The sequence below is a fragment of the Sesamum indicum genome, linkage group LG1, assembly GCF_026168435.1.
Source record: "Sesamum indicum cultivar Baizhima isolate 11 linkage group LG1, ASM2616843v1, whole genome shotgun sequence".
NCBI classification, from domain to species: Eukaryota; Viridiplantae; Streptophyta; class Magnoliopsida; order Lamiales; family Pedaliaceae; genus Sesamum; species Sesamum indicum.
The window spans coordinates 17,709,319-17,734,859 of record NC_142657.1 but is presented as its reverse complement, the minus strand read 5'-3'; the positions used below and the strand labels follow the sequence as shown (position 1 = coordinate 17,734,859).

Genomic DNA, 25,541 nt, shown 5'->3' with positions numbered 1-25,541 from the left:
GAAATAAATTGGGCTCAGCTCGTTAAGCATTTATTTATTGCTATAAATTATATTAAAAACTTTGGCTATGAATATGCTATTTCATTTCTTTAACTAATCAATTAATTGACTTTTCACTCATTTTATTTTAAAGAAAAAAGAACAAAAAACAATTAATTTTTCATTATTGTATTTTATATGAGTATATAGTCGAATACTGTCATCACTAACACATTGATAATTAAATAAATATGTTGAATTATAACACACTCCATATAAAATAATAAATTTAATGATATAAAATATAAAATTGATAACATTAAAAAAGACAATTAATTAGTATAGAGTAGAAGGATTATTCGAATAGAGATGGGATAGTAAAAAATAAAAAGGGAGAGGAAGAGAGAGAAATGGTGTGCTGTGCATTTCTTACATTCCGTCATTTCATAAACCCAACAAGCAACAAAAACCCTAGTTCCTCCTCTCTCCTAAAGCTCCCACTTTCGTACTCTCTCAAATTGCTACTGCCAACACACATATATCATTCTTCAAACTGAAAACCATACGAATTCTACAGATTTTAGCATGTTGAGACTGTGGAAATAGTACCAGAATTGTTTAGCGACACATCCAGTTAAAACCCAGGTGATTATTTGGGGTTTTGGTTATTTGTTTTGTTCTTTTTGTTGATTCTTTGGGGTTTTGATTAAATTAGTATAAATATAGTTATCTGGGTTAGTGTTATTTTCAATTAGCTTAAAGATAATTTTCGTTTCCTAACTTCAGACCATTCTCGTTTTAGTCCCCTAAGTTACTAGGATTTCAATTTGGTCCCGTAAAACTGAAAAATTCTCAATTTTGGTCCAAATTTCACTGGAAAAATGAGGAGCTCGCCGGAAAAAGTCACATGCCAAGCATGTGACTTTTTAAATTGGGGGCTGGATTGTGATTGGCTGAAAAAAATGATGTGGCGCAGACGTGGCGCCCAGTTAGAAATTAAAAAAAAAATGACTGACGTGGATATTTAATCCATGTCAGCTGTTTGCGTTGTTGCTGTTCCAGTTGCATGACTGGGTGAATCAACTCAGTCGACCGTGTTAGCTTCCTAGGAGGCCGATTCCGTCGAGGCTCCGGTGGCCACTTCTGATCGGAGAGGAAGGTCTGCCATTGTAGGGCGAGCTCAGTGGTGGTTCTCCGCCTGAAATCTGCCGTTATACGGCGGAGAATCGAGCGCGCGGCCGTCGGCGAAGGCGGAGGACGGCTTTTCTCGGATCTTTGCATAGAGGTGACCAAAATCGATGGGACTGGTCTCAAAAGATTCACCAGAATGAGAGGAGTTCAACGGTGGTTGTCCGAGCCGGTGGTTCGTTCAGGAGAAGGAGAAAATGCCGGTCGAAGGTGCAGTCACAGCGGACGACGATCGAGATCTTCAAAACGATGGATCTTTGCACCTAGTTGATGAAAATGGATGAGACTAGTCCCATTAGAACCGCAATGAGGAGACGAATTCAATGGTACCAATCTGCGATCGTGGGTCATCCTGTCGCCAGCAAATTGATGGGAATTGTCCGCGGCGGTCAATTTCAAAGCCCACTCGCTGTCGTGGTCGAATCTCAAAATTGGTTGAGGGGTTTTATTCTCCTTGCCATGGGGAATCAAATGATATATGTGGTGGCCAGAAATTCCAAGTAATAGTGGTGGAATTGAAGAGAGAAAGTGGTGGCGACTGGCAGGTGATTTTGGGGCGAATTTCAGCGACTTTGATTTCCACGTCAGTCATGTTTTTTTTTTTTTTAATTTCCAACTGGGCGCCACGTCTGCACCACATCATTTTTTCCAGCCAATCACAATCCAGCCCCCAATTTAAAATTCACATGCTTGGCATGTGACTTTTTCCAGCGAGTCCCTCATTTTTCTGGCGAAATTTGGACCAAAATTGAGAATTTTTTAGTTTTACGGGACCAAATTGAAAATTCTAGTAACTTAGGGGACTAAAACGAGAATGACCTGAAGTTAGGGAACGAAAATTACCTTTAAGCCTTTTCAATCTTGAAAAATCCTTAAAATTAGCGCACTGACATGTTTTCACCCCCTTTCCTCGGTCCTCTTCTGACCCAGAAAAACAGAGGAAAGAAAATCAAGAAAAGCCTTTATTCGTCAAGGAGGCAAACATGGCTAAGCCTGATGATGCCCATTTGCAGGGTAACACTCGCAGGAAAAGTAGCGGTAGAGGTTGGGTACAACACAGAAAAATGCGAGAAAGAAAAAAATCGCTGGTAAAAATACTCAAAATCACTGTTCTCTTCCTTTCATTTCATTTTTTTGAATTTTTTGTGAAGAGGGTTTTCTTCATTTCATTTCTTGAATTTTTGGTGAAGAGGGTTACTCCAATCTACCTATAAATGAAATCATCATTGCAGTTCTTTTCCTTATCTTTCTTGATTAATTTTCTTGTATGGAGGGACTATGCTATATGTTATGACATTGCATCCCGCAAGTTTTTGGTTTCATGAATAACGTGTTTATCCTTTTCTGTCTCATGTCTCCAATTAGCTTAATCATCTTAGTTGCTTCTAATTTTCTAAATAGCGAATACATGTCCATCAGTGACAAGATCAGAACTCATCTGTGGTTTGCTGAATCACTTACCATATTTACTGAGAACTATCCGATTTTATTATTTCACCATTAAATATTAATGTGAATTCAAGGACCAATCTGGTCTTCAAGTAGAATGCTTAAAACAATTTGCTTTCTGCTAGTGCATTTTCTTGTTGATGGGAGGACAGTCATTTGATGGTAGATTTTGACATGGAGGAGTTCTAGAGGAAAGTTGAGAGTTGTAAATAGAGTGCTTCTTTAAGGGAATATTACCATGATTCTTTCTCTACCCACGTCAAACAAGATATTTTTTGTTTTGAAGGAAATTAGTCTAATTCTTTGAATTTGCTACAAATACTCTATAGAAAAATTCAGTGGAATTGATTATGAAATATTTTTTTGGGCTATATTATTTGGTTTTGAAGAATTGAATTAACCTGACAAAATTAATATGAAATACAATTTGCGATAATAAATTCGCGTAAAAATTACAAAATTGGGTTGAATCTATTAGTAAATACTGTTTTCTTTTCCTCCCTTTTTCTAAATTACAATTTGGCTGTAAGAAAAAGAACAAGAAATAATGGTGACTATCACAAATTTAGCTGAATTAGGGCATAAATTTATATTCTTATAAATTTAATATTAACTTATTATTTTATATATATACTTTATTGAATAACAAGTTTAATAAGTATTTTATATAGTTATTATTGTAGAATTTGCATGTACATAGTAATTGCCACAAATTACTAGGATACTAGCAAGTGTGGCATATCTTATATATGTGTATATTTTTTAAAAATAAATTAAAATATAATATTTATATAAATTATATCGATAATTTTTGTAGAGTACAAAGTTCCTAAAAATACATATTAAGATAATAAATTGATATAAATATTTTGATTTATAGAAAAATATCGATAAACAAAGATAATACATATTAATGTTGGAGAAATAAAAAATACATGAGAAAAAAAATATCTGCCAAAAGGAATTTGTAAAATCAATAAATAAAAAATCCTAAAAATAATTAATTAATTGTTTTAAAAATAAATAGCATACTATAATTAAGTGAGCTTAATAATAAAGTATAAAGCAAAATTTGACACTTTAGACTATAAATATAGAATGAAAAGGCTTAAGCACAGCTAATTATCCCACATTGAAAAAAATATAAATCAAACTTAAACCCTTTTGGTTATAAATATAGAAAGATTTAATCCCAAAAAAATTAAACCTTCACTAGATAATATTTTTTAAAAAAAATGATTTTGACCGATTTTCATCATTTTGATTACACCTATTTTGAAAGTATGAATCAGGTCGGATACATGACCGATTCCCAATTGAACCGTTTGAAGTCCAGTTCTAAAACCCATGAACCTATATATAATTCCACCAATACCATTTTTTTATTGCAGAAACTATAGGTATTGACAACTTAATACTTTTTTGTCATGTTGGTTATTTGTCCACATTTATAAATAAGAATTCGATTGAGCTCATCTCGTAATTAGTTGATAATATGAATAGTGATTGAGTTATCTCCTTATCGTTTGATAAAAATATATATATAAAGTCGAGAATTTGAAGTGGGTGAAATTAAGGCACTCACTGAAGAAATATATTGATTGATGTCTTTTCTCAGTTAGAAAGTATAGAAAATATTTGATATTTCAGAATACGAAAACTATCAAGTGTACAACCAATAAAGAGTTGTCAGGAATTCAAAAAATGGATGTTGAAAAAAAAACACTCTTTATTTTTTCTCATTAGATGAGATAGAAAATTAGTTCAATTTGAAATACAAAACATATCAAGAGACCAATTCATAATTGGATCAAACTATATAAGAAGTCCATAAAATTGGTATTTCACTACCTATATCGATCTTTTTTTTTATGTACATATTAGGTTATAATCTGCTTGCATATCACAATTAAATATTTAAATTTGCAAAAATTATTAATGTGATAAAACAAATTTTTTTACAACTTATAATCTGCTTTTGTTATTCACTCACTCAACATTTATTATTAATATATTTATCTCTTTTTCAGTGTGAATTGATTTCGAATCGACACAGTGCCATGCAGATCATGTTTGTGCTTGTCGCGGTGTGCATCACTAACACGTAAACAAATAAAAACAAGTGATTTATTCAAAACGACCACTATAAAATATCTAAAACTCAATACAATTAGTTTATAATAAAATAAAAACTAATCTTGAAAATAACATCCACCATGTATGCACCATTACGAAATTTAAGTAAAATTAAATTTTTGGTCCTGTGATTTTAGAATGTTGGTATTTTTTATTCTGTAACTTATTTTATTTATATATTTAGTTCTTTTTTGACGAGTCTAGTCTTAAACATCTCATATTTGGTATTTTTTTTCGACAAATGTAATCCCGTATTAATAATTTTGGTCCTTTTCGTATTGTAATAGATATCATTTTTGGTCTTATAACTATGGGTCGTTGGGATTAAAATTGTTAATACATAGCTAAATTTGTCAAATAGGGACCAAATATGATATGTTTAGGACTAAATTTGTCAAAAAAAAGACTAAATGTGTAAATGAAGTCAGTTACAAAATAAAAAATGCTAAAACCTAAAGTTACAGGACACAAAATGTAATTTTGCCCGACATTTAATTTGTTATAATATCTTACTTTATCGTAAGTCATTGAATTGGCAGATCGAAAGCAGCAACTCTTTAATTTAATTATTTGCTTAATTACTCCATATATTATTGTAATTTAATGATTAGAGATACACTTATGAAAAGAAATCTTATCGTCGTAATTAATTACTCTAAAATTCAAACTTTCTACCAACTTCTTAGGAACATGATCTAAACATAGCTTTTTGGGACGACAGATGGCTGAGTTACTATTGATTCTCACTGTAAAAATGCGGACAGAAACCCTTTTAATATTTAACGCCAAAGGCTGCATCGACATTAAATATTATTTATCTTTAATTCGTGCTTCAGTTTGCATCATCTATATCATACATTATTCACTCCAAAGTAGACTATGAAAGTGAAATAACCAGCCCACAACGCACTGCTCCACTGGTAACGTTGAGGTCTCATAATTGCTTGAAGTTCAAATTAATTTAATGAAGTTTTTAGGGTTTTAATAGTCTTCAATCAGGTTTTATAATTCTCAAATTATTTTTACGTAAATTTGTAGGACAGAGCATGTGAGAACAACATCGGGAAGGCCTTAGTTATACCTGAAGTATAGAGAGTATATGTATCTATAGGTATGATCGAATTTATATGTGAACCATTGATACAATTTTGATTGTACGATTGTATCATGTAACGTAATGAGTCCGGTTCAAATCGGGTCGGTACGACCTAAATGCCTTAGGGTCTATTTTCATTTACGATGATATATAACATGATTTTTCTGCTATTTCAGGGTATTAAATGTTGTTCTCATATCACTGATCAAGAGATTTTAGGAGTGAGATTGTTTAGACCTTAATTTTCATGTAAAAGTAAAATAAAATATGATATTTCTAAGTTAATCAGATATTTGATCAGTTGAAAATGTGAGCAAGTTACAAAATTAGTAATAAATCAAGTCCGAGGACCATTTCATTTCATCTCATAAAATATTTCTTCTTCAAATATATAAATGTTATTACTATTATTATTATTTTATTTTATTTGAATTACATGGTAATACACATTCGAATTACAATAGTTTCAACTCACCCAAACTCATTTTATCTTGAATTGAGATGAGACGTAAAGCAATCACAACTTTATTCATTTCCGACAGAGTTTGGTCAATAATTTGAAAAATCATCTTTTTTAATTGAAATCAATTATTTTCGGTGAGATAATTAGACGGATAACAAATTATAAAAACCCGACATGATCTTTCAATTAAAGTATGTTTTTGCTAATGAGTTTTTATTTTTATTAATTTTTTAAATGATTTTTTGAAGTTGACAAAATAAAGTACAAACTTCATATATATACATAAATATTAACTTCATTCTAACAATTCTATCATCCTTGAAATTTTCAATAATTACCCAAAACTAGCAACCAAAATAGTTACTAAAGGAATTAGGACCAACCATGCCCAAATTAATCTTCATTAAGAAAAATTAAATTATCCCCTACATTATAAATGACTGTAAAAAATTATTATTATATACTACAATCAAATAAAATTAATGTAAAAACTTTAAATTTTGATTATAATTCATCAATATTTTTCTTAATTTTTATCTATAATCAAAATAATAAATATTTTAACCTCGCATGCGAAAACAGACGTTAATAGCCATTATCCAGCCCGATTAATTATGTTGAACGTAATTTTTAATTTTGAGTGCACGAGTATAGTGGAGAAATTTGTAAACATGAAGAAGTAGAACTTGATTGGATCTGGTCCAAAAGCATAGAAGGAGGTAATTGTAACTTAGAATATTGTAAGGATTTATATATATATAGATAGTGGTGCCAGTTGTCTGTAAAAGAGGCAGATATGTATCAATATTTGAGTTTGAGAAGAACAGGTACGGGTCAAAAAGGTGGGACATTAGATAGGTAGAGTGCAATACCATTAATTTGCTGATCTCACCTCATCAACAATGCTACCAATATAAATTAATCTTATTTTTTTATTATATATATGTGAACCACTTCTCCAGGACTTTTCCGTACAATGATTAATAGGGTTAGTAAGGCTAATATATATCATGCAGTTTAATGGTTATATTTTCCTTTTTATTTAAATATCTTGAATTGAATTTTATTGATGATTTTGCTTAGATATTAATTACAAACTATAAATTTTAGTGATTTATAAGTCATGAGGTTTTATCTCCTTAACTAGCAAGACTCATTTTTATGATATTATAAGACTTATATGAATATAGAACGAGTAATATGTTGCGCAAGAATAAGACACAGATATCACATGTTGTATCAATTGAGGATGTAAAACTTGTCATTTTATGTAGATTTATTATGGGTTGAAAGTAGTCGGCTTAATTACAATGTTTGATGAGTGAAATTGAGCTTAAATTTTTAGTCTGTTAAAGGGGTAACAGTGATCAAGTTGAGCAACTTTCCAATGGATTCTGATTACAAATAAAAACCACATAGCAATATCAAGACTCAAATATATTTTTGGTCATGTAATTTTGATATATTTGTATTCTTATCCTTTATCTTTCTAGAGTTGTAATATAGTCTTATAACTTTTTGATATTTTGGCCCTTCTGGTGCTGGATTTTAAAAAAATTGACGGAATAAATCATGTGTCCCTCGTGATTTTGGAATTTTTTGTCTTTATCTTTCTAGAAGTTGCAAAAAAGTCCTTTAACTTTGTTATATTTCGCCATTTTGACCATTTCGGTGCTAAATTTTGCAAAAATTATCGAAATAAATCATGTGCCCATGTTATTATTATTTTTTTAATTTTTCTTTCATGCTAGTAAAAGTTAGCCAATCATAACAAAAGTTCCAATTTAAATTAACCACGTGATCCGCATATAATTTATTCAGTGACTTTTCCAAAATTCGACACAAAAAAAATCAAAATTACAGGATAAAAAATATATTTAAACCATTATAAAATTTGGCATTGAGGCATAATTTAGCTGTAAAAATTTGATTATAGTGATATTAATAACGTAATTAAGGGTACGTATAATCGAAGAAAAGTGAAAGACTGAAGAATGAGGTTCATGATTTGGCAGTAGATTGTGATGACACATGGGCCAGGAAGATGTGAAAAGGGATTTTAGCTACAATTATATATGAATTAACAGTTGCTTTTTAGGATGCATCTTTATTAATTAAAACCCCAAAAACATTCAAAGCAGCCAGGTGCTATCTCCATTCATCAATATAATTGCTTGAATGGGAATTATTAATATAAGATATGATTTAATTAGCCGACAAACTTAGGTATGAATTGAACTCAATCTTAATTTTTTGGTAAATAAATATATAGCACTGTAAATAAATAGAATCCAACTAATAAAATCATTGTTCAAACATAGTTTGAATTATTATTGAGTTCTTTGAATTTGATTTTGTTCATTATCGATCGAATTAATTGTGCTCAAACCAAATTGTAATTGAATTTAAATAGCTCATATAGTTTGATACTTTTAGATTTATTAATTTGATTATTTTTATATTAATTGATTATCGAGTCAAGCTAACTTTGTTCAAAATTTGATTTGTTAATTAAGTTTAATGAGTTGAGTAGAAACGGGCTTTTATATATTCATATCTTGAATCAAGTATCAAGTAATTTGCTTTATTTTTCAACCATATAAATAAATGATCCATTTTGGTATTTTTCTTTTTTCATTTTCTCATTTTAAAATGAACTCGAATTGGTATTTATACGTATTTCAATAAATAGGCAGAGATCTGTATCAAGGATAGCATTTTGGGTAAATTATAGACTCTTTATATATGTTAGATCTAATTACACCCACACCTCGATCGTTCCCCTCATTCATTAATTAAATAACAAGTACAACCCTTGAAGAGATGTTTGTATGTTCCGTGATGAGTTGTCGATATAAATTACAATTATAATCTCAAATAAATAGCATATAGTATTTGTATAAGTAAAACCCTTGAAGAGATGTTTGTATGTTCCGTGATGAGTTGTCGATATAAATTACAATTATAATCTCAAATAAATAGCATATAGTATTTGTATAATTAGACATAACGTTACGGCGTGTCACTGTAATTTACACTTGTATTTAATTAATAGATGTAGAAATTAATATGCTAACTTATATATGTTTGCTAGTGTGCTAATATTAGTAAGTGGCATGACACAATTGGATTTTAATTCTTGTCTTTATTTTAGTTACCAACTTTAAAGAATTTGCAATGCAAGATTAATTATTATAATTACCACTAAATTTTGGTAGGCAGCTGCTAACTTAAATTTATTTATTTAAATAGGGAAAGTAGAACCATTACTGACAACTCATGCACTATAACTTGGACCAAAATCTTCTATATATAGCCATTTCCCCAACTTCCCAGTATTCATAGTTCAAAATCTAGGGTTCAAGAAAACTAGGGATCTTCTTCAGAACCCTGGTTTCTCATTTGCAATTTTCAAACCCTAGAGAGAGAAAGGAAGAGAGAGAGAGAAGACAATATGGCACTTTTTAACATTCAGAATCCTTTGGTATTTACGTTCGGAATTTTAGGTGATTAATGTTACAAATAATGCCCTCATTATTATTGTTATTTTTTTCTTTGGAGCACTTAATTCCACAGCTACATAAAACTTCCATATTAATGGGAGGCTATGTATGCAACCCCAATAATGAAGACATCGATCTTTATATTTGCTTTTTATTTAAGTAAGATGTTTTTATAACTAATTAATCGTAAATGTTTTGACATCACTAATATATTTTTGTTTTTTAGAGCATTTATGACATTATTATGATTAATTTTTGAAATAATTCTGCAGGTAATCTTGTTTCTTTTGCGGTATATCTTGCTCCAATGTAAGTTCTTTTTCTACATATATATATATATGCTTGCCATGCATCCATTTTACTATGACATTAAGTGATTTATATGTGCGGCTAATGCTAAAATTTACTTTTTAATTCATTTATATCTCAGGCCAACATTTTACAGAATTTTCAAGAAGAAATCAACGGAAGGATTTCAATCAGTTCCATACGTGGTTGCATTACTTAGCTCGATGTTGTGGATATACTACGCAACACTTAAATCAAACGAAACCCTTCTCATCACAATCAACTCCGCCGGGTGTTTCATAGAGTCCATTTACATTGCCATTTACATTGCTTATGCACCCAAAAAACCTAGGGTACGTAATTAATTAATTTCCAAAAATAAAATAAAGTCCGTTATCAGTTAATATTTCTTTTATTATTTTGGGGTTATATATATATATATATATATATATATATATTTCTGAATTGATTTTTGTTGAACTTTGAATTCAGATGGGCGCTCTGAAGCTGCTTTCGCTTCTCAACTTTGTTGGGTTCGGACTTATCGTTATTTTCACCCATTTCTTAGTAAAAGGACCGGAACGAGTTCAGGTTCTTGGATGGATATCTGTAACATTGTCAGCAAGTGTGTACATCGCGCCTCTAAGCATCATGGTAATTAATTACGACTATATTTATATACATCTGTATCATTAAATATGCAGTATTTAAGTAGCATGCCACTATAAAATATAAATTACTCCCTACATTAATACAACTTAAAAACCATAGTGAGTAGATTGATCTTTTACTTAATGCTTTGGTCTCACCTGGTTTTGGTTAATTAATGTTGGTACCGATTTTTTAGCTTTAATCATAACAAAACCTCACTTTTTATCAATGTAAACTCTAAGTTGAGTGCATGAGTTGAGATTAATACTATGTTTGGCACATAAAATATTTGGGAATTTTGATGTATATGTTTGTGGGATGCAGAGACGAGTAATTCGGACAAAAAGCGTGGAGTATATGCCAATCTCATTGTCATGTGCTCTCTTACTGAATGCTGTGATGTGGTTTTTCTATGGTTTGATGCTCAAGGACTTTTACATTGCGGTAATTGATTTCTCTCTTCAACTTCAACAATAATACATGTTTTGTTAATTAATTAAGAATATGATCACTTCCATTTTATTGCATAAAAGAAGAAAATATATATTTAGCTAACACTAAACTACTAATTGATTAACATAATACAACATTGAAAATTAAAGGTTAATATTATTAATTTTAGCCTTCTTGACTTGGTTTAATATTTCATGATCATTACAACATCGGTCGAGCCGACAAATTGCCCTTCTTCTATTATTTTTGAGATTTGTACGTCTAAATATATTAGTTATTTGATATATATTGTTCCAATACTATAGAGAAAAAAACAGGAACTAAGTTGATGTGATTAATTAAAGGGAAATCAAGGTTTTTTTTTTTTTTTGGGAGTCATGCAAATTCAATAATTGTTTAATGGAAAAGTTATTTTATTAAATCTTGAGTTACTAGCTAGCTACATTAGTACGTTTTGATATGTTCTGATATTATAAATGACAGTTATTTGTAGATGATTAAATATAAAATATACTACTAAAATATATTTAGTATTTGTTAAAAGAATTACATTGGCTAAATGACAAGTGCAAATATTGAGTAGAATAATATCCTTAGAAAACTTAGAATTAAAAGGAGTATTTTATCAATTTATAAGTTCTTTTATAAAGTAATTTTTCCAAAAAACCTATCTACGTATTTTTCATAAAGATGCTAAGTTTTTAATTCAACTGCAACTTTTAACTTTTCCTATAATTAGCACTTCTTCAAAGTAGAAGTCTTTGAAAACACGTAATTTTTTGTTATTAAGTATTGTTAATAACAATTTTATTCTACACAATAATCGTCATTTTTAAATTATAAAAAAAATAATATTACTAAATGTATATAATTAATGACTACATTAATATTATTATTTAATTTTTTATCACTGATATTCTCTTTTTTTCATAGTTTATCAAAACAAAAAAAATTAATATTTAATTATTCCCCTATCTTCTATATATATGTATACACACACACTTGCTCACATTTTTTTTTTGATTAAATAATTGTATAGGTTCCCAACATAGTGGGATTCATATTTGGACTACTTCAAATAATACTATATGTGGCATACAAGAACTGCAAGGCTGATGAAGGTGTGAAATTACCAGATACTCCCAAGTCCAAAACATTAATTACCCCTGAGATCCACCCAGTCCCCACTCAAGAAGATCAGAACATTGAGATTATTACCATTGCAGAGGAAAATGCTGGTGAGCCCAATGCAAGAGTGGTGGATAATCCCAACTAATTATATCATCTTTTAAATAGTTAATTTTACTTTAATTTTTGTATTTAAAATCGATCCTTTTTTAATTAATAAGTAATTAAGGTCTCAGTTTGTTGAAATGGGGCCTTAATCCCACTGTATTTTAGTATTAAAAAAGGTTCACTTTTTCTTGAAATGGGGATTTGATGCTTCTCATCACCTTTCATTTCCCCAATGTAGTTGTTTTCTTAATTATTGTAATTTTTGTACTATGTTTAATATAATCAACTTTTTTTTTTTTTAAATTGAGTTATGGGAGCATTTCCCTTTTTTCTTTTTCTTTTTCTTTTTTTTTTTTGGCGAGTAAAACTGAAAAAAAAACGAGACAATTGATGGTGGAAAATTTGAGAATTTTAATATTCATGTCGTTAATTATATGCATTAAGACATAAGTTTTTATTTTCTCATGATAATAAATTTTATAATTTTATTAATGACAAATATTTTGTCAAAGTTGTCATTAGCAAGATTTTTTTATTTTTTTTTTATCACTAGCAAGAATTATAGACAGAAAAAATTATACAGAAAGTTTTCACTAATTAAAAACCATTAGATAGTATGTATAGTGACAGTTCTTGTCATTATAGGTACATATATTGTCAACATACAAATATATCACTCCTTGTCTATAGTGATAACTTTGTACATAATCTTATCATTAATTTCAATTATATTGCAAGAAAATCAAAGTTACTATCAGTTAATGTACTTTGTAAGTGATAATTTTAAATTTACCACTTAGCAGTTTTTTTTTTTTTTTTTTTGAGGTAAGAGCGATGAATTATTATTAATTAAAATAAATCGATTACAAATACAATTATTTCTGCCGACATCAAAATCTAAAAAATTTAAGAGTATTATAATAATTATATATTAGACAACAACTCCTACTATATAGCAGATAATATCCCACGCACCTAGCAAAGCTCGAACTCATGACCTTCTAAAGTTATAAAGCCTCAGTTTCGCCAATTAAACTAAACCTCATTAACACCATTTAATAGTTTTTTATTACTCATATCTTTTACTGTAGCGTTAGTCATTTTGCAGTTTAATAGAATTTAAGGGTTAATTAAATTTAGACCCCCTTTAAAAATATGAAATTATACTTTGCACAGAAGGAGTTTTAAAATTATATTTACATCCCCTTTGAAAATTCACTGTTTACAGGTAATTGTTTTCTTTTAGGATTTGGACAAAAACCGACATTAGCAAAAAAAATTGTACAAATTTTTAATTTTACCCCTTATTTAATATTTTCATGCAATAATTTTGTACTTATAAAGGAAAAAATGTAATGATGTTGATCACCACATATATATATAATACATTTATCACTTTATGAATACAAAAATATACATAAACAAATTTAAAATTTTATATAATATTTTTTTATTTATTTTAATATTTCTCGTTCAAACTCTAACCAAAGAATTAAATATCTTTGAGAAAGGATTAGAATTCTAAACGAAATAGGGAAGTAGGTTGTAGGAGTTTCGGCGTAAGTGGACGAAAAAGCAACTATAATTATCTGGAAAAAAGCGAGAAAAATAGATAGATCACTATCATAAAGAATTAAATAAAATAATTTCTGATGTCCATTTCTTATAATATGTTCTCAGCCTCTTCTTTTTTATATATATTTTTCCAAATCTTGAATATTAATTCTCTCATTATTGGTCTTTTCACTTACTATATACTGAATGATTATTTTTATTAATTTTAAAAAAAAAAAAATTCTTGGCCGTGGAGAGTCGGTATACAGTGAAATTCCACTTGCAATTAGTGAGAAATTACGTCATGTTTTCTCAAATTCAATTGAAACAAGTATTCTGATTATATCACACATGATTAATTAACAGCACTTTTGCAATATTGTGATTGGGGATCATTTTGAGACGACATGATTGATGATGTGCTCATGCATACTAAATGGATGACAAATATGATTGCACTTGTCAATCATTTCACAATTATTCTTCAACTGTTATAATTCCAACATATCATCACAATAATAATTAATATGTGTGTATATATATATATATATATATTTTAAAAAAAAAAGAATAAAAAAGAATTAAAGAGCACCTTAACATTTTAAAAAAGAAGCATTTATATTATTAAATTAAATTAGTTCTTTTTTATGCTGCTTACGGCGCATCATGAAAAAAATATTTTGGAAAAATATTGAAAAAAGATTATTGGATAAAGAATCAAGCCCTAGAGCTGTATCGTAGTAATCAATATTATTTTTGGACTTTTTTCCATCAGTTCATCCTTTGATATTAAAAAAGGTAACTTGGAATTTTCAATTTTTTTCAAGGAAATTATTTCAGAAAATACATACAATCATTGTAGATAGCCAAGTTTACTAAACATAAATAGATACATACTATGATACATGTTTTGATTTTTATGTACATTTATTACACATGATTGGTTAATTATTTAATTATTAACTAATCATGATCACAACTTTCTTTTGTTTCTTTTTAAATAATTACTACTACGTACTTTTTGCCATACATTAGTTTGGTAATAATTGTGACATTGATACTTTTAATTTGGTAGTATGCAAGAACATTAGATATTGTGTCAATTTACTTATGAGACACAACTTAAACAAGTTAGGCACCATAAATTATTGGTGGATCGAGCGATGAGTTCTGTACAAAAAATCGGACATTAGCTCAAAAATATCACGACCTTTTTTTTTTTCTCCAAAACTTTTACTTATGATATGTGGAGAAAATTATCCCACCTGTCCTATATTTACTATTAGCAAACATCTGATGCATGTTGCTATTGAAAATCAAATAAAAATTAATAGACGGATATTTCCATCTCTAAAATCAAAATTTCCATCATTGAAAATAAAAAGGATATTTTACATATTAATTTCGTTTTCTTGGTTTATGTTTCGTGTTATTTGTTATGAGTTTGTAAAAATTATTATTGTTAAAAAAAATAAATTTATTATTATATAATAAAAATGATTAGCGAATACGGCGATGTATTACAACTAATTAATACTACTTTTTGTTACAACTTGCTGAACAAGATCCTCTTCAACCCAAATTATTTGACAATTAACTAATTTGATTAAGTTGATGCGTAGTACTATGTCTTTTGTTTGTGTTTCACTTTTAGTTCCGGATATTACGGTCATGTATTATCAAATAAATGAACGGAAAGTGCTTTCATTCTTCTTCTTCTTCTTTTTTATTTATTTCAAAATTTTCGGTCGAAGAAATTTAAATTCAAATTAGTATTCCGACCCAATTTAAGCCTAGAGAATTCTCTATTTACCATTGTATTTTATGCCTCATTCAATTGTACGCCTACTGTTAGAGGAAAATGCAATTTTAATCCTGCAACTTCAGGGGTTGACATTTTTTGTTTTGCGCCAATTAATTTTTGAAATTTAGTCTTGTAACATTAAAATTTTGGCAATTTTTACTATAAGAAATATGGCTTTTCACCATGGCAATTTTGGTCATAGGTAAAACCATAGCGAATGTAGATTAATCGTAGTTCGAACTTAAGTTTTCGTATCGATTTTCTCTGATCATAGTACATACTATCGATTTATTGCGATTTTTAATTTGAAATGATTTATGATTTATGGAATAATCAATTTGTTGTAGTGTTTAGTCCATTTCCAGCCAATTTTAACAGGAAGATTGCATGTAATTAACTTGCATTTGATATTGTAATTTTAGTCATGTAAATCAATTCGGATAAGATCAAAGTTATCATACCTCCCTAAATTACAGAATTAAAATTATAATTTTTGTCTTTTGCTATCTCATATTTTATAAGGAAAAAGCTTAATTTTGCATTATTATTTAATATTTTGCAACAAAATATATATATGTAAATGGACTGATGATTAATACAACACGCATCCTAGCTAGATCTTCGCAGCCACCACACAAATTTAAGATGGCATTTTGAATGGAGTTAGGCACAATTGGACACGATCACTCAACCCACAAAAGGGGGGAAAAGAGAAATTGAAAAGGAGACACAACGTATCCCTTTTCTTTATCATCATCTCATATTTATTTATTTATATATTATTCCATATATATAAAACGGAGAACGAAAAATTCCAAAAAATTCTGCAAAGAAAAAAGTGATAATTTACTAAAGAAATTGGTATTTTCCTAGTGATCTAACAGTTATCGTCACTTAATATAAATTTATAAATTTTGCATTATCATTTATATTTTCAAGAACATACACAAATATATAATAGACTCATAAAAAATAAGGAGTAGGCATCTTTTAAGAGCCACCACGCAAATTTAAGGGCGCATTTAGAATGGAGTTCGGCATAATTGATCAACTTTTCAAAATCCCACAACGCGGAGGGAAAAGGAGATATATTGAAAGGAGACACATGCAATTTAATTAAATATTATCATTTTTCTTTGCTATATATAATATTTTAGTTTTAAAAATAACAAAAAATTCACAAGCAAGCAATAATTTTGATGAGGGAATGAAAAAAAAAGATCCACAAAAATTTGGAAAAGAGAAAGGGATGATTGAAAATCAATCAAGCAGGCTTTTGTGCAGAAAGAAAACTGATCCAAACATGACATAAACCACCAAGACAAGATAAGCCTACTAAATCATATCCTCAATTTTTCATCACCCCTTCTGCTCCACCTCTCTCTATAATTGATGCCAAGTGGCAAGAATCATACCCCCATCTATTCCATCCCATGCACATTACTCTCATCACCACTTCTATATATTCTAATTTTCATTTTTTCAATATATCTTAATATTGTTGACAAGTTCATTATATGCATGATAAACGTCGTAAATAATGGATAATTTGATAGTGCGGAATTAAGCAAATAATTTATTTCAAACCAGTTCAACATATATATATATATATATATATATAATAAGTTGGTAAAGATTATGATCTCCTCTTTTTCCAAAGTCAAGAATGAGATTGTGTATTTACGAAAAAATTTTACCTGGATCAAGTTTGGTCGAATCAAATCAATTACAAAGCAAGTGTATCACACTTGTTATGTGATTGTTCACTTTTTTCTGAACTGTACGCCTATTACATGACAAGTGTATTGCACTTGTCATATGATTGATTTAAATTTTAGCAAGTCGGATTCGACCTAGAATTTTTCGTGTATTTACAATCTTTTCCGTGATATGTTACTAGCTACAGCTATATTACATTTTTGTCCATAAACTGCGCTTGTTGATGGTTGATTAATTAGTGCACAATACATTCTATGCAGTTTTTTTTTTTTTCGTATTAATTATTAGATTATTTTGTAATTAGTCATTCTCGTCAATTATTTTAACTTCATCACTGGTTTACAATAAAAATTCTGATTGACGTACGAAATACTAGGAGGTAATAATTGTCATTGATGGTTGATTAGGGCAATACGTCCGACATATACTTTTGGGATTTTGTTTTCGTATTTCTAAATTATTCTGTTAGTCAATGTCGTCAAACCGTAAGTTTTCTGCTTCAATAAGAAAAACAATTCTTCATCAGCACCATGGTTTATGCAATTATATAAAACAAAAACTAAATTACAATAGAAGATTCAAACTGACGACACAATGAGTAAAAAACCCGAATGGAGAAAAGAAGGGGAAAAAATCTTGAAATAACTGTTTGCAGAAACTATTGCATGCATGGTGAAATGACAAATGTGCCCCCCATATTGCAAAATATAATATCACAAGAACAAAAGGTGCTTTTGCTTTAGGAGAGCTGGATTGATCATCCCACCTTTTTTGTTAATCAGATTTTTGGCTAAGGCACAAGTGGTCTTTCCTTTGCTTTCTATATAAATGGGTGCCCAACCCTTCATTCTTGGCCATAAGATTGCAGTATTTCCTTTTAGAGGTCTAAGTTTGCAAAGTGTCAATTCTTTTGCTAGAGAGCTATGGCAGGTTTCTCTGCACACTGGGCTTTTGCATTTGGACTTCTTGGTAAAAACAATTAAACTTCATGTTTATTACATTAATTAGCTACTTTGTTTGTTTTCTTTTTCTTACACTCTACTCTTATGAAATCCCATGTTTTAATTGTCTTCTATGAACCCTAATGCGAATCATATACTAGCTACTTTTGTTTTTGTTAGAGAATGAGTGACGTTGATATGTCATTGGAGTACAAGGAAATTGACTATAATACACCATGTTTATGCTTCAAATCATTGATTTTGAAAGTTATTATACACTTGGCACGACAAAATCATTGTTAGTGACGTTATTGATGATTTGAATTGACTCGTTGAAGATATATAGGTTATGTGATTACTTTAATATGAAATGTCGAAATCTGTTTCATTATTAATCATGCGTAGTTGACGTAATTATAAATGCACTTTTTTTTTAGTATCAATGTTTTGTCTTACTTTTGCAGGTAATATTGTCTCGTTCATGGTGTATCTTGCTCCGATGTAAGAAATATCATTTCATTTTCTTTGAGTTTATAACGTTAATTCATGAGTTCGTACAATATATATATATATATATATATGAATATGTATATATGATATACATATATTTGATGAAAAATTTTATTTATTGCAGACCAACTTTTTACCAAATCTACAAGAAAAAATCGAGTGAAGGGTTCCAATCAATTCCGTATGTGGTTGCTCTATTCAGTGCATCGCTATGGATATACTATGCATTGCTCAAGAGCAATACTACCCTTCTCATCACTATAAATTCAGTTGGATGTTTCATCGAGACCATATACATTATCTTCTTCATTGTCTATGCATCCAAGAAATCAAGGGTACGTAAATATGTACGCAAATAAATACAACAAAATAATATATATATATATATATATATAATATTTCTTTATTCTTGTGAAAAATAATTTACAAGAAATTTTACTTTTTATTATTGCGCATGCAGGTACAAACAATGAAGCTTCTTGTTCTGCTTATTGTTTGTGGGGTGGGATTCGCGAGTGTGACTCAATTCCTAGTGAAAGCTTCTCAACGAGCCAAAGTTGTCGGATGGATTTGTCTAATATTTTCGTTGTGTGTGTTCATTGCGCCTTTATGCATTGTGGTAAGCATAAATATATATATAAATATGTATCCATGCAAATAAAATAAAAAGATCCTACTACGTACTTTTTCTTGCCCTTCTCTCTCCTCTCTCTCTCTCTCTCTCTCTCTCTCTCTCTCTCTATATATATATATATATATATATATATATATATATTGGCTCGTACTTTGGTTGCAATAAATTATTAAGTTAATTTCTTTTGTCCAAGAGGAAAATTTCATTGACTATACATTTCTTTTTTATTTAAATTTTTTTTGCAGAGACAAGTTATACGAACTAAGAGCGTCCAACATATGCCGTTTCTTCTTTCATTATTCCTTACACTTAGCGCAGTTATGTGGTTTTTCTATGGCCTATTGCTCAAAGACTTTAACATTGCGGTAAGTTCATTTACGACTTAATTTACTTCTCCCGCCCCAAGAAAATGCATACATACGACATATTTATTGAGAGTATATATTTAATAACAATCATAATAATAATAATAATTCTTACTCTTATTATTTATATTTTTAGTAAAAGCAACAATTGGTGCTCCCAACTAGAACTCCACTATTGCATGTTAATTGTACTATGAGAGAAATAGTAGTGAATAATGGAGCGCAACTGATAATTTTAAGTATAACACAATATCTGAAAAGTAATCATTAAACAAACCTGATAGTTTTGTAATAAATACACTTTAATATTTTGAAAAAGAAGTACAAACCTCTGCGTTTTGTGATTAATTTGCATGTTTCGGTGTTCAGTTTATTGTCTTAATTTCCCTACCCTCTTCATCTTTCTAATTTCCACGTCTATTATTTTGTGTGCAGATTCCAAATGTATTGGGGTTCAGCTTCGGCGTGCTTCAAATGGTGCTCTACCTAATGTACAGAAACGCGGAGAAAACGAAAGAAGAAAAGCTTCCTGAAATACTACAAAAGCAAATTATCATTTTGGATGAGCAGAAAATTCCTGAACTAACTCAGCAAATTATTGACATTATCAAGCTCAGTGCCTGTCGGAGTTCGGAGAAAATTCCAGTGGTTTCCCAGCAGCCCATGAGTGTTAGTGTCTCAGTTGAAGCATCTTCCCATCAGAATTTGCCTAAGGAAATTGAAGCTTTTTAAAAGCATTATTGATTTCTCTATGGCATCCACTTGCTTAATTGATTTAATTCCTGAATTTAGGCATTTATGTGTAATAAATTAATTATGTATGATGATGCTTTGTGTATTTTTCTTGTTAGTCATTTGTTAATTTGCTTGTACGCACTTCAGGGAGACTTATCCCATTAGTTTATGTATTTTCTGCAATTTACAAATGAAATAATTGGATGCTGCTCTTCATGTGTATATACTATTTTTTTCTTTTTTTGTGGGCTTTGAATTGAATTATTGCTCAAAGTAAATTAATTATGATAAATGCATTTCTTCGTTTAGGAGAAATTAGAGAAAGAAAAATGAAAATATATTACTTCTTGCATGATACAAAAGAGAGTACGTATGTAGAAAACACGGGTCCAAAAAAAATTGAAATAAGGACATTACTTTTAAAAAAAATTATTAAATTTTTACTAACTTTTGAAAAGTGAGTGTTTATGTATATATACAATGAATGATTGCAAGAATCAGCTTAATCATTTGTTATGATAAACTTTAATTAATTACGTACTATTTACATTTATATAAGTTATTACTTGTCACATAAGGAAATAATTTGAAGAAATTAAAGAACAAAAAATGAAAACTTGTTACTTATTACACGGTACATGGGAATATGCGAGATGTGGAAAACACAGATCCAACAAGAAAGAGTAAATTACGACAACCTCCCTAGTAGGATGGCATTAGTATGAATACTCCCTCATTGTTTGAAAAATATCAATACCCTCCTTGATTTTAAAGACCGTCTAACAATTAGCCCGATCCATTGTGTTTTCATCCATTTTTACGGCAAAATGACCAAAATACCCTTGTGGATTAAAAATTATAATTTTTTTTAAATTTTTGTATTTTTTTTATGGACTAGGTAGATAATTTTTTATAATTTTTAAAAAGATTTCCATCCATCCCGTTAGATTTCTTTTACAAGTTTTTAATTTTCTTCAAAAAATACAATAAGGGCAAAATTAGCAATTTTATACCTCCATCCAAGAATTACGTAATTTTAATCAAACAATGGGGTATTTGTAATTTTTCAAACAATGAGAGGGTATTTGCAATTATATCAAATCTTAGAGGAGGTCGTTATAATTTACCCTGCAAATAATTACTTACAACAGGATCAATAAATAACACATATTCTTGTTGAAGAGATTAAAGAATGATTTAAAGATGAAATTTTGCATGGTAGACGAGAAGTACGTGGTGCAAAAAAACACATGTCGAAATGAACTAACTAATTAAATTAAAAATACGACGTCACTCATAGGATTTGGTATTTCCCTAATTTCTAAGAGTCGTACGTTGTGATTTTATACAATGAATAGATTGCAAGAATGATCGCTCAATCTTTTGTTATGATATAGACTTTTAGCTACTATTTATCTCCACTTATATATAACTTTTTTGCATGCTTTAGAAATGTATTGTCACCTATATGTGATTAGCTCCAAATAAGTGATCCAGATAACACATGTAATAATATAGATGAGATAAGATCGAATATATCATGTTAGCACATATCGCACTATGAAAAAAAAAAAAAAAAACAATAACAATAACAACAAATGAAAACAAGTAATAATATGATAGTTAATATGTATTAAGCAATAATATTTTGTATTTTGTTAAAGTGGATCTACACTGTTTTATTAAAAAGAAACAATAAAAATTACATATAAATTCATCACTATTCAATAAAATACATTTACAGTGACAACCGAGCTGAGACTAGCTATAATTGAAAATTGTTGCTAAATATTTATCTCTAATTAAGACTTAGACGCAACTCATATTAATTACTACAATAGTTTTAAAAATCATGAAACAAACTTGTTGCTAAATGCATATAATTAGTTTGAATTCTGATATTATCACTACATAAATACATTTTGTCGCTCATTATAATTTTTTCTTGCAATGTCGATGGGTTATTCAGCTCGGACTTTTAATGTATTCATAATTTGTAAATTAATGCCATCAATTCTAATCCTCGATGGATTTAATTTTCTCGTAGATTAATGCATGCTTTCTACATTATAAAAAGCATTTCCATCCGCGTGCGGCTAGGTTAGCTATATTTAGGTCTAATTAATTGCAAATATATATGATAAAATTGCTATGCTTGGATCAGATATGATCAAATGCATGATTCAAATGTTTCTTTCTTAAAAATTGTCTTTTTAACTTATCATATGCTTTTTCTGCATCCACTTGCTACCAGCTTACCACAAAATCCATATGACACAGTACTTTGGATAATTAATTAAATATAATTTCTATAATTAATAAAAAAAACATCGGTATATTGTATATAATAATATCGAATTTGGCGTAATTTTCAAATATATATGTTTCAGTTACTTTAGTTTACTCTTTATTTATGCTATCAGAATAATAAAAATAAAATAACATGGCAAGTTCATTTTAATTTTGTTTTATAAGCGACGGATCGGATTAAGTTATTAATAAAAGTTTGTAATTAGGTGTCACTTGATGCACTGTTAAGTTGTCATTAGTAAAAGAAACAACATGATATTGAATTAATGCTGTGATTATGTCATCAATCACCAAATTAATATTAATTAGTCCTTTGACCCTCCCATGCATATAAGGATAACAAAGATTCGATTTTATCCCACTAGGAAAAGGAGGAGTTTTGTAAGGATAAAATTTGCCAGGTGACTTCAGCAAATAATTGTTGTCCTGTCCCATGTTCATGCAAGTAGCCATTTTGTGTCTGCATTTTAGAAGAAAAAAAAAAACTAGCACTAGTGAAAAAATTATATATGTTATGTATTAAGTGAAAATATTCTTATGGTATATATGTTACAAAAATAATTTTCACAAATTCAATATAGCGACAACAATTGTGTGCCTCTAAAGTTGTCATCTTCTTAAAATTATTGGGGGTATACAGTACCAACTTTAATTAATTAGTTACTATATAGTATTGTTATAAATTAAAATTGATATATTTATTTCGAATTCTGACCATACACGTGCAATTTTTTTGTAAGTTCAATGACAATTTATACGTAATTATTATCGTATTATCTTATATTATGATCTTTTCGCTCTTTTTGGGTTTTGAATTTTTCCCACCCGAACAATCACTAAATTGATGAACACGGAAGTAGAAACTTTGAACGTAGCTATCTCATTCTGGCTATGCGAGTAATTAGTGATTAGAATAGAAAGTTAAATTTTACATATAAATGGATTGTATTTAAATTTGAACCTAAATAAGTGTTTTGCATGATGATTTTTGCCTCTTATTTTTGTCCTTTTTCATCTTTTCCCTTTGCAAAAGAACAACTAACTTGATGAATATGGAAGTTGGGGACTATTAGGTCAAAGTTATCTCATTCGGAGTACGTAAGTGAGTAGTAAAGAGATTTGAAAAAATTAGTTACTGTATCATGTAATTTTTATTTTTTTTCCTTAAAAGTCGTCTGTGCCTAAGGGGATTTGGCATAGACCCCTACCCGTTTATTAATTTTCAAAATTAAGTCATTGCACAATTTAAAAATCATAAACGAGGAGCACTAACCTCTGTATAATTCAGTTGAAGCAAAAATTGGAAAGGACTTATCTAAACGTATCATAATAGTTTAATTTTTTTTAACATGATAAGAATTTTTACCATACATTCTACTTCGGGTGCAATTAATTAGCTAGCAAAGTTCATACAGACGTATTAATAAGTTAGCTAAAGATTTGACATTTTATAAATTAGAGAAATATTTTCTAAAATGTATGAAGTACTTCGAATAAATAAACTTATCCGCAGAACCTCTTAATTAGGAATTCAATAGCACCAAATTGATGACAAATGTTATTCACTTAGGTCAAAAAATAAAATCACGCAAACATGTGAAACCATTTCGTAATTAATTTAAGTCAAACTATAATTCGCAGTCTTCCTTAAAATGTCACTTCATAATTTATCCAAAAAGTACATAATTTTCAAGAAAATTCTCATAGGTTTCATACGCGAATCATAAACCACGCCCAATTGGCACCCCACTACATAATTCTCGTCGGGGTTCAAGGTTGACATTCCATCCCCACGTTGCATATTGAGGGAATGTATTCTTGCAAAAATACGAATAGGCACCATTTATACACAACTTTAATTTGTCAACAGACAAACCAAGAATAATACTATTGGATAAGACTACTTGAGCAAAGTGTCAATTTGAATGAAAGAGGCAGCGTGCGATTACACCAAATCTCGACTATAAATAGAGATGAGAGACTGCACGAAAAATTCAGCAATGTGGTATACATACATGAGGAAGAGAGGAATTTACATGTGGAGGAGAGCCCTAATTCTAATTGTTTACCAGCCAAGAATGACTTGCCTGTACCCTTCTTGACATGATCATCAATAATCATGGTCTCCAGGGTTTTCAGGAAGTCGTCTTGGCTTGGTGGACAGGCTCTTCCTCATCATGTTAATCCTCTTCTTCCCTTTTCCGTCAATGTTTGAAAATGTCATGTTCGACCTGTTTGGATTATCAATTTAAAATTTGTGTCATATATTTTATATTTTACATTGTTTAGTATACAAAATGTTTTCTCAATATCACTATTTATTCGCTAGAAGAAATATGACTTTTTGTTACGATTAATTGTTATGGTCAAATAGAGAAAGTTGAGAATTTCGAAATTCGAGGTTTTAAAATCTTTCTAATTGTACACCTACCATGCACTATATTTTTCGACCTCCAAAAACATGGTTTCTTGATGCAATGACATTAAAGGATTCACCAGAAAAGGAGGAGAAAAAAGAAAGGACGAG

The 25,541-nt window shown here is 29.3% G+C and overlaps 2 protein-coding genes and 1 long non-coding RNA gene across 3 annotated transcripts; all 3 read left to right on the top strand.

Annotated features, from left to right (window-relative positions):
* Positions 1–342: 342 nt before the first annotated feature.
* Positions 343–2,512, top strand: LOC110011684 (uncharacterized). The gene is made up of 2 exons (XR_002286705.2): positions 343–624; positions 2,098–2,512. It is a non-coding gene; the product is annotated as an uncharacterized LOC110011684 (long non-coding RNA).
* A 7,129-nt stretch (positions 2,513–9,641) lies between these two features.
* Positions 9,642–12,745, top strand: LOC148789501 (bidirectional sugar transporter SWEET12-like). The gene is made up of 6 exons (XM_088881696.1): positions 9,642–9,817; positions 10,087–10,123; positions 10,245–10,455; positions 10,595–10,756; positions 11,078–11,197; positions 12,246–12,745. Exons 1-6 carry the CDS (start codon positions 9,766–9,768, stop codon positions 12,480–12,482), a joined length of 819 nt encoding a protein of 272 aa, XP_088737822.1. The 5' UTR covers positions 9,642–9,765; the 3' UTR covers positions 12,483–12,745.
* Positions 12,746–18,349: 5,604 nt separating this feature from the next.
* Positions 18,350–20,926, top strand: LOC105166923 (bidirectional sugar transporter SWEET14). Its single transcript, XM_088881692.1, has 6 exons — positions 18,350–18,488; positions 18,925–18,961; positions 19,095–19,305; positions 19,431–19,589; positions 19,850–19,969; positions 20,405–20,926. The coding sequence occupies exons 1-6, from the start codon at positions 18,443–18,445 to the stop codon at positions 20,699–20,701; spliced, it is 870 nt and encodes a 289-aa protein (XP_088737818.1). The 5' UTR covers positions 18,350–18,442; the 3' UTR covers positions 20,702–20,926.
* Positions 20,927–25,541: the final 4,615 nt, after the last annotated feature.

What these genes read in the sequence shown, in the direction of transcription:
- LOC148789501 (XM_088881696.1), top strand. Translation starts at nt 9,766, where the DNA reads ATGGCACTTTTTAACATTCAGAATCCTTTGGTATTTACGTTCGGAATT. An exon ending in TCGCGCCTCTAAGCATCATG is followed by an intron (nt 10,757 to 11,077) that starts GTAATTAATTAC and finishes TGTGGGATGCAG; the next exon opens with AGACGAGTAATTCGGACAAA. An exon ending in TCAAGGACTTTTACATTGCG is followed by an intron (nt 11,198 to 12,245) that starts GTAATTGATTTC and finishes ATAATTGTATAG; the next exon opens with GTTCCCAACATAGTGGGATT.
- LOC105166923 (XM_088881692.1), top strand. Translation starts at nt 18,443, where the DNA reads ATGGCAGGTTTCTCTGCACACTGGGCTTTTGCATTTGGACTTCTTG. An exon ending in ATGGTGTATCTTGCTCCGAT is followed by an intron (nt 18,962 to 19,094) that starts GTAAGAAATATC and finishes TATTTATTGCAG; the next exon opens with ACCAACTTTTTACCAAATCT. An exon ending in ATGCATCCAAGAAATCAAGG is followed by an intron (nt 19,306 to 19,430) that starts GTACGTAAATAT and finishes TTGCGCATGCAG; the next exon opens with GTACAAACAATGAAGCTTCT.